The sequence below is a fragment of the Hevea brasiliensis genome, chromosome 4 (genome assembly GCF_030052815.1).
Source record: "Hevea brasiliensis isolate MT/VB/25A 57/8 chromosome 4, ASM3005281v1, whole genome shotgun sequence".
In the NCBI taxonomy this organism is placed as follows: Eukaryota; Viridiplantae; Streptophyta; class Magnoliopsida; order Malpighiales; family Euphorbiaceae; genus Hevea; species Hevea brasiliensis.
This window is the reverse complement of record NC_079496.1, coordinates 32,242,952-32,253,431: the sequence shown is the minus strand read 5'-3', so window position 1 is coordinate 32,253,431 and position 10,480 is coordinate 32,242,952. Positions and strand designations below refer to the sequence as shown.

At 32.0% G+C, this 10,480-nt stretch overlaps 1 protein-coding gene across 2 annotated transcripts; it reads right to left on the bottom strand.

Moving 5' to 3' along the window:
* Positions 1-1,995: 1,995 nt before the first annotated feature.
* On the bottom strand, positions 1,996-9,838 carry LOC110663448 (uncharacterized). Of its 2 annotated transcripts, XR_009148248.1 has the most exons (10): positions 9,597-9,838; positions 9,308-9,487; positions 9,123-9,198; positions 5,745-5,874; positions 5,494-5,608; positions 4,602-4,693; positions 4,435-4,504; positions 4,203-4,285; positions 2,608-3,259; positions 1,996-2,505 (listed from the first exon to the last, which is right to left on the bottom strand). XR_009148248.1 is itself a non-coding variant. In XM_021822741.2 (9 exons), the coding sequence occupies exons 1-9, from the start codon at positions 9,753-9,755 to the stop codon at positions 3,163-3,165; spliced, it is 1,002 nt and encodes a 333-aa protein (XP_021678433.1). In that variant the 5' UTR covers positions 9,756-9,838; the 3' UTR covers positions 1,996-3,162. The 2 variants fall into 2 exon arrangements, 1 of the variants encoding a protein (XP_021678433.1); XM_021822741.2 differs by having other exon boundaries at positions 1,996-3,259.
* Between the last annotated feature and the right edge of the window lie 642 nt (positions 9,839-10,480).

The window sequence follows — 10,480 nt, the reverse complement described above, 5'->3', positions numbered from 1 at the left end:
AATTAAATTTTAGTAAAATTTAAATTAATAATAAGAAAATATAAATTAGTGAATAAATTTATTAATAAATTTAATAAATTAATATTTATTAAATTTACTCATAAAATGGAGAAAAAGTGACTAAAATAATAATTTTCTTTTTTAGAGATTAATAAAATAATAATTTTATATTTTTTTAACAAAATAATAATTTTATACTTTTTTACCTCTTAACCTCCCGTCGTAGGTTAAGGGGATTTTTGTTAAACATGATTAAAGTTAAGAGATTAGTTCATATATTTTTTATGAGAAATAATTTTAGTCACTAAAATTTTATTTTGTTAACAAAGTTATCTTTCTGCTTAAATTATCATTAATCAAAAAAATAACCTCGCATTTACATTTCTTCTATAAATCCATCATCTCTTTATTCATCCATTTCTTAAAAAGGGTCCTATAAAAGTTTATGAAAAATAATGATGAGACTTATTATGGGTCCTTGGGGCTCATTACCTACTTGTCCCTTAGAGTTAGTAACAATCTAAGATTTGGGTCATTACAAATGTCATGAGCAATATGGCAGCTCATAATCTAGCTAAACAATGTCTGCATCCTGGTTCCTTCTACTGTGATCTTTTGATGTAAATTAAATTAGCCAGTTAGGGCTTGGAATACAATATTATGTTTGAAAAAAAAAGTTAAAACTTTAAAAATACTAAATCTATTTTAAATATATTTAATCAAATTTTAAGTTTTATAAATTAATAATTAAATCAACTAGGGGCAATATTATGAAAGTACAGAGATTTTTATACGTGAAGAAGAAATTATGTTTCTTCTTTTTTAAAGTTTTAATTTTATGTTTCTTCAATTTTCTTTGATCCAGTCGCATTGGACATATTGTTTGCTTTTATTGGATTATAGTAATCACATACCTTTCCTTATTGGGTTTAATCCAAGTTGCCGTCACAGAAAGTAACTTCTCAATGAAAAATATTTTTCAAGAAAAAAAATATTTTTGACAAAAATAATTTAATTTTTGTCAAAAATTAAATATATGCTGAAAAATAAAAGAACATTATTTTATGGTGGAGTATACTGAAAATGTTACTTTTGTTTTTACAGTTCAAAAATATTTAAACCATAAATTTTAATTTTTTATTATTTTATTATTAAAAATAGGAAAAATACATAAAAAAATAATAAATTGTCTGGTTGCCACCAATCTTTGATAACAATTGATTGTCAAGAGCGGCTGATAAATTAATAAATATATATTTGCATTGCATCATACATTTTAATAAAGTTGTCAGCACCTAAATAATGGCTTTTTAAAAAGGGATTATTTTATAAAAAAATAACTTATTTTTCTTAATCATGATTTTCAAAATTACTCTAGAAGTTAGAAAAAATAAGAAAACTACTTTTTGTGAAGTACTCCCCCAATTTCCCCAAAAAAATAACCATACGTTATGTTCGTTTTTTTTTTTTTTTTCCAACATTTAGTTATTAACCATGCGACACATAGTTTTTAAGAACCCTTAAGAGTCATAACACCTAAACTAGTAAAAGATGCAGGCTCGAAGTTCACATTAGCATGTTTCTTGTGCTTAAAAGTATAAATCTAGGATGTTCTCTATGATAAGCCTACCGACTTGCCAATACAAAATTGCCTATGTTTTTCGCTAACTTTGCTTTTATTTTTTGTTGACCATTGTTGGGAGGGATTATTTTGGGAAACAAACAGAGAAAAGGTAGAAAAACTTTATTCCAGTAATTTAGGGATTTTTTAACATTGAAGATTTTTAATTTCACAGTTCTCTACAAAATAATACGAGAACCAATTCAACGTAATCATCAAATTGTTACAACTCAAAATCATGACCTAACAAATCATTCTAATTTGGCTTTGATAAAATCAAAAGTGGTCATACTTCTGAGACCGACTAAGACCAAGTTAGTCCAGTTGGAATTAGTTTTGAAAACATTGCAGAAAGTTGAAAATAGACAAACCAATTTACTATTTGAAAAAATAAAAATTGCTATGAAAATCAGCACTTAAGCCCAAACTATTGTAACAATAATGCTGTTAAATTAGGGACAGTACCATGGAGCAGCATAACAGCTAGAAGGGCACTCTATAAAGAGTAAAGAGGACAGTAGACAGACCCAATTGGTGTTAAAGACTTACTAGTGAAACTATATTCCCCTGCTATGATATCTTTCCCTCACCCATGATTCTCTCTACCTACTCAATTTGTTGAATGGCAACAACTACCACAAAGATCGACCCAAAAGTCCCTCGCATGTTAAGAAAATTCGCCACCGCCATGGCAATCTCAAGCTCCCCTACTTACCTGATGTTTGCTTCAGTTGAAATCCAACAAAATTTCCACCTTAAGAATTGTCAATCAAACATCCAAACGAGGATGTTTGCCAAAAAAGGGACATTACCAGTTACTAAAAGCAGCTGCAGCACTTGACGTCCTCAAATGAATGGTAGCTTCTCACTTTGTACAGAAAAGCCTGCATATAAATCACAAGGGCATATATTTCCCTGACATTCTTCCGATGATTATGCTGTTAACTACCTGAATGCTAAACCATTATGATAATTTTTTGCTTAACTGATGAAGGGAAGATTGATTCCGTTCATGGAACTGACTAGAGACATGTTGATGGTGGCAATGGCTAAGAATACATGATTGATGGTATGAATTGTCTTGTTAAAAACTTTGTATCATGATATGTTACTCTCAACTGCATTAGGATGCCATGTTAGGAAATGTAATGTAAATCATGAGAATTTCACAAGCAGAAAAATGTCTATCCAGACAAGCATCCCTAATATTGATGTAGAATATGGACAAAAGGCAGAAAAGAATTAAACAGACACACAAATTTAACAAAAAAACTGCGATGCACCACTTCTACAAATGGTAAATATATCTGCCCTATTAGGTTATCCACACATCAACATATGGTGCTGACAAATGCATGTCCAGGAGAAATTAGTATAACATGAACAGATGGTGCGTTCATGACAGCACTGTGTGCATTCATGCACATGAGAAGAGATGCTAATGCTGATGTTGAATATGAAATGGATGCATGCAACAGCTGCAAGATGCATCCTATCATGTATTTCTCGGTGCATAAGGATCAGAGTACATCCCCTTCGAGCTACTGGTAGGTAATAGTTGGTGGAGCTCCATTGGCACTGGGAGAAGCAGCAGGGTGACTTGCATCTTTCCTCTTACCAAATGGGTTCTTTGAGTACGTAAATTACAAGTCAAGGAAAACAAATCATCACAGAATTATTTAAAAAAATGGCATAGAAACAGAAGTTACAGGCAGGACAGAAATTTAGATACCTCCCCCTTCCTATTATTGGAAGAATTAAAAACCTATATCAGTGAGCATAAAGCACAAGTACTTGTTTCTTTTTGCAGGAAAAAGATGAGGATTAAAAAAAAAAAGAAAAAACCTAAGATGTGGCCTAACATATGCTTTCATCCTTGCTCTTTCAAAATTAAGCATTTTAGTCCCGCATGCTACCATCAATGAAAAACTTAAGGATTTTGAGGATCTATATAACATTCAAAAACCACCGTGCAATCAAATTTTAAATCTCAAGGAATAAAGTGCAGTTAAGTTTTACAGAACAGTAAAGAAGTCACAAGATTCTATCTCAAGACTAAAGTGTTGCACTATTTAAAATATAAAAAATTTAAAAAAAAAAAAAAAAAAAAAAAAACCTACTTTGCAACAATAAGGAGAGAGGGTTTCGATAATAGATCAAAAAAAAGTGCTATTAGTATACATTGGAAGAGACCATATAATACATTGGAAGAGACCATATAATACGCAAGATTCACAACAGTTCAAATTAATCAAAATGTTACCAGCAGATACAACACAGATCATACAAAAATGTAGCAGCCATATACACATGAAGTTACTAATGACCCTTAATTCAAAACAAAGAAAGTTCACTAAAAGAAATCATGAAACATATCAACTGGAAACCTGAAATTTATTTAATAGACCATATTTGAACTTGCACTAGAATAAGGGGAATAGCACAAAAGGATGTGTTTGACAACCATTTAGGCCATACCTAGACAGGAGTTTTCAGCATGATCACGCGTGAGACTTGAATTAAAAGAAAAAAAAAAGGTAAAATGGTTGAAAGGAGGAAAAGAAAAGCCTAAAAAGGATATTGTATTCGCATGCCAACAGAACCAGAGCTTGGGATAACAGCACCTTGCAAACTACGGTGCACATTGGTTGCACTGTTCACGTCCTGCAAATTTTGGTAATAAACTTTTAGAATTCGCAATAAATAAATAAAAAAAAATCAAAACACGTTCCAAACTTTCTGAGAATAGAGAGAAAAAGAAAATCCAAGCCACAACCCACAGCAACTGTGCTTATCAGTAACAGGTAACTTACTTCAAATTCAATAAAACAAACAGTATGTCTTTCCTGTCTCAAAATTTTCATTTGCTTAAAGCCAGGTTGTCTGCATGACCAAAATGTACAAAATGATCACAAATCTTAACCAGCAGAAATATAAAATTAAATAGCTAAGAAATCTAGCCAGGCTAAGAAATTCTTACACGCTGAATAGACCCCTCAGTTCTTCCTCATTGATATTCTCTCCAAGATTACCAATAAATAGGGTATTACAAGGAGGGTTATCTTTTGTATTCTGCATTAATATCAAAGAAAATAAAAATAATTAAAAATAAAGAGAAGATTAGAACAAACTTGGTGAACAAATAAAGTTAATCCACTTGCGATCAATAGACAAAAAGTAGAAAAATATTTTCAAAAAAGCAAACCAAAAGAGGGGGGAGTTGAACAATGTGAAACCAACAATAAAAAATGAAAAAATAAAAAAATAGAGGATGGACAAGATTCTGCATGCCTTTGGCATGAAAGACTGAAAAAAAGATACTAGAGTCGCCAGACTGAACAAGACAGTTTAAGGCAACAGTAATTACTGTTCAATCTAATAACTGGCATGAAATTGACAAACTATGAAAAATGCCAATAGCATTACTATGGTCTAGTAACCCAACATCATCACTGAGAGAGAGTGATGAAGGACAGACAGACAGACAAAAACGAGAAAGCTGCGTTAGTTAGATTTGCATGATTTAATATAGTTGAGAGGTCAAGGAATTCTGAATTGATCATGAAATTGAGACATTTTAGTTTAGCTAAACAAGGCATGAGCAATAGTAGTTGATTTTTTAGTGTAAAACTGTAAATGAAACAACATAGATACAAACTGAGAGAGCAAGTAAATTGGAAAATGGAGAGTTATTTATTACACGGAAGAATATTTGGAATTATCGTATAATACAAGCCAAGGTCATGAAACATGGTTAGTATTCTACCAGAGTTCACAATTATGAATCAAAACCCCCCAAAAAAAAATAAAATGAAAGAAATATGGTCAATCATTTGATATAGCTCACTAAAATGACAGAAATAGCATATTACCTGAACAGGTACATAACTGCTAGGAGCTGGTATCGGTGCAGGGGTTGGCATTGGTACCTGAGGAACAGGATAGCCTGCATATGGATCATATGGAGGTGGAGCAGGGGCCATATACCTAAAGCAAGCAGGCAAGGTTTTTGAGAGAAAATACAATTTCAAATAGTACAAACCTAACAAACCATATCTTATACCACATAAATTATCCATTCTACGACAACCTACAAACAATAGCAGCAGAGTCAAACTATTACCCATGTGGTCCCCAGACGGGGGCAGGAGGAGGGTGAAATGGAGATGGAGTTGTATAAGCAGTGTGAGAATAGTCACCACCAGTTCTCAAACGTTTACTTTGATCATAAGCACTAGAATCTGCTACTATTCCTGTAAATTAAAAGATATTAGAAATGTATAACAATAATAGGCAAAATTTGAAAATTACCAAAAGCCTTCTTACACTTGACTTCTAACTATTATATGAATGAAATAGGGTCTAATGACCAAATCTCAAATCCAAACTTTGCAAAGACTTGCAATTTATGCCAATCCTTTTAATTTTGACAATTTTAGCCTAATTTGTGAAATTAGTTGCAATTTTGTCCACATGGTCAAATTGAAATAAAAAAAAAAATATATATATATATATATATATATATATATATATATATATATATATATATATATATATATTTTACATATGATTAGAATGAAAAACTAATGATTTTCTTTCTTTTTTTTTTTTCCTTTGTTGCTTTCCATACCCCTCCTCCCTTTTTCTCTCTACTTCCCACCACCTTCCTCCCTTTTTCTCTCTACTTCCCACCACCTTCTCTCTTGTTAAGACCTAAAAATGAGATTCATGGTTGGCACCACTAGTCTGATCAACAGTGGTTATGTTGAGATTTTCATGGCAGCTTTGACAGTTCTTGTTTCAAAGGTTTGGCTAGTACTAAGGATTTTTTTGGTGGAGGCTATATGCCTGAACAAGAAGCTTTCAAAAAGGAGTTAGCAAGCCACCTTACTCTTCTCATGATCTCAAAATAAAAAAGGCTGACAATGGATGCAAGTGAGTGCTTGGGATAGAAGCTCAATCAACATCACTTGGAGAGTTCTGTCACAGTACAACATATGGTGCCCACAATATGGTGAGTTACTTCATTTAACAGCCTCTTTGGTTTTGTTTTCATGCCCCAAAGTATAACCACGTAAAGGAGGATAGAAATAGAATTTTCCTAAACGGGCCAAAGCATTTTATCGTTTTAACCATGTGTCTACCCTTAATTGGGGAAATAAGTCTATGAGGTGTCACCCAAGAAGCCACTGTTAGACTCCGAACGAGAGAGAAAAGGAAGGGGGAAAAGCCATTGGGGAGATTGAAAGGGGGAGGAGTGGGAAAGAGAAAACAAAATACTTAAAAAATGAACTTCTTTTAATTCTAGTGAGTACTATAATGCATTTTTTTTATTTCAATTTTGACCAAATGGAGAAAATTGCAACTAATTTATCAAAAATTAGACCAAAATTGACAAAATTGCAAATTCATGCAAATGTTTTAATTTTTTTTGCGATTGGGTATCAAAATTAGCATTAATATTATACAGCCAATTGACACTAGTAACGGATACAACTAAAGATCCTTCATATAAAAATATACTCTACATCAACAATACATGGTTTAAATATTTTGCATGTAATGCCAAAACAGAAATACAGGGAACAAGTATCCTTCTTGAAAACCAAGTAGACATGCCAATTCTGCACCAATCAGAAACTCAGATGATGACATATCTAAATATTTGAGAATAGATACATCAATTTCCTTCATGAAACTTTCCACATCTATCCATACAGGAATGCATTATGCAATTCTTATAGAACTTTCAATGGTTTCTATCCCTATAGGTCTACGCTATGCAGTTTCTTATTCAGTTAAAATAGACTTCTGGAAATGTGTTATTTGTGGAAATGGATTGCAGGCTCATTAGTCACTCCACCTCAGTGTTTTGGTTGTTGCTAATAAATATCACTTTGGTTTCATTTGATTTTTGTTTCATTATGTTGGCTATTATCTAGTTGGTATAACTTTTTCCCCTTTTGTTGTATTAGGTATCCTTTACTTTCTAATCAAAGTTCTTAAATGTGCAAGGCAAACTAAGAAAACAAGGTACTAGGACATAAGCACACATGTAAGTTACCAGAAACACATGTTTACTAATGTGTATGCAACACTTGTGTAATGTTGCTAATTTGTGAGTAATAATAATTAAATGCACAAAAAAATAATAATACACATAATAAACATAATAAAATACCAATGCTACAAAGATTACTACTAAGACTACTTAAAGACAAGCCATGAGCACATTAGAGCTCAAAGAAACAGCCGCTGTGCAATAAAAGCCAGATACACACAATAAAGAAAAATGCAATAGCAGCCAACACCAGAGCATACCACACACAAAAAACACCACAAAAGAAAATCCTAAATGCTACATTCTAAGTTAATCCTAGGAAAATTAATGATAATCCTAGGAAAATTAATGATACTCATCCTCATCTTCAAGGAAAAGATCATCTCCAATATATATTCTTCTTACTCTTTTAGTCCATTTCCCATAGATTATTTTGATACAATTTTCACAGTAGTAGCTATTAAATCAGAAGCTTATCTGTTCTTGATCCAAGTATAATTAGTCAGATTGACTAAGAGAGGGACAAATTTGGTTTGGGCTTAGAGCACCAAATCATATTTACGAAATTCACCTTAAAAGAGTCCATTGTATTTATTATTTTATTGGCATAAATAATGCCATCCAAAAATTAAAACCAAATCAGAGAAGCATACCAAATATCCAATTGTATAAGTAAAACCAACTAATACAGAGTAAAATATTTACCATCAAAAATATAAAAATAAAAAATAAAAAACCTCAAGGCCCTATGTTTTATGGTAATCACTAAGACACGATTGCAGAGTGGATCCCTAGGAATGGAACAGTACATAGACTGCCAAAAGCAAATGACCTAAAGCCATGGCATGCACTGTATGATTATGATTATAAGCAAGTCAAGTACTAACAATTCAAGAAAGAGAGTGTGTAAAAATTTAACAAAAAAAAAAAAAAAGCTTTTGCAAGAACTTAAGGTCTCTAATGATTGTGATTGAATTGTTAGACCTTTTCAAAATATCTGCCAGACTAGAACACTAGAAATTAGAGTCAAGAATAAGGTTTCAATTATTGTTCACTCTTTCCGTAATATGTTTATGCTTATTTTGCTGACTTACCCTCACAAACCATCAAACCACTCATACACGAAAGCATAGTGAGTAAAAGCCCATTAAATAGAGAGCAGAAGACAGTCATCACCCTTTTTCGTCTTGTTCAAAATCAATGTGCTAGCAACAGTGGCACAGACAAACTCCTTTTCAACACCACAATTCCAAAAGCAAATGCACACAAATTTTGAACACGCATTTGAATGTAAATCACTTGTCATTCCACAATAATTGCAATTAACCTTGTTCTCTTTTGTAATTAAGTATTAAACAATTATAACAAATAAAAGGTTCATGTCAACCAACATCACATAATAATCAAGCTTCCATGTCCGATTTGAACAAAACATCTGACCTCTTTTCACAAATAGATTCTTCTTTGCCATCTCTGTATGCAACACTGACTTGGATTCCGCATCAAAAACCATGTCCTAACACCCCCCCAACAGAAAATTTAAAAAAAAAAAATCAAACAAAAAACTAACTAATATCTAAATTAATTATTTGAGAAGGAGAGAGATGAGTTGAATAGAACAAAACCTGAAGAGCGTCTTTAGCAGCAATAGCAAGCTGGGCAGTGGAGAAGAGAGCAAAACCCATAGGCTTTTCTCCCTTGTAGTTCACTTGTGAAGCCTCATATCCTGGTAGCCATCTCAATAAGTTCTGAAGCTCTCTCTCCTTCACATCTTCAGGAAGCCCCGTAATGAATATTGTTCGAACCTAAAATCAGTACACGGATTTTCAATACTTTTACGCATTCAGAATTCACAAAACCGCATAGATCTACCAGATCCAAACTAATCGACAGAAACAGATATGGAGGGATTACCTCATCGTGCGTAGGACCGCGATTGCTATTATCAACAAGGACCGGAGGAGGATGATGGATAGGAGGAGGAGGAGGGGCAGCAGCCGCAGCGGGTGGAGGCGGAGGAGCAGCTGCCGGCGGCCACTGCTGGTGGTATGGGTGGATTCCAGCTCCGGCCATGTGATTGGTAGTGGTTGTGTTAGTCAATAACAATAAAACCCTAGACGCCACCACAAGTGAAGCGGGATAACCGATGCTTGATTGTCGATGGTGCATATAAGGCTTTCAAACCCGCCCCGCTGAACAAGTGGAGTCAAGGCTTCACGGGTGGGAGATCAATCGGATCCGACCCGAAACAAATTTCAAAATATATTATTAAATATAAATTATAATCGAGTCCCAGCACAACTTAATTTTTATGATTCAAAACTAAATAATTTAATATTTAATATTTTAATAAATTTATAAATTAATTTTTTGCCATTAAATTTAAATTATTGTTAATTTTAATAAAAAATATCAAAATATCTTTAACTTTATTTCAATTTAAAAATAATTTAATCCTTTAAATTTTATTTTTTTAATAATTCAATTATTAAAATTTTATTTTTTTAATAATTTAATTTTAATATTTTTAAATATAAATCTATTAAATTAAAAAAATTTAATTATAATTATTAAAAATATGAATTAATATATATAAAGAAAAAAAATAAAAATAAAATATGAATCTCGATGCAAATTGCTAATATATAAATATGTGAAGAGTGGAGGAACATTGATTTTACCGATTCAGGTTCTTCATTATTTATTATTTTTATAATTATATTTTTTATTATTTAATTTAATTTGAGAACTTATATAAATTTAAAATTTTTATAACTTAAAATTTAATTATTTATATA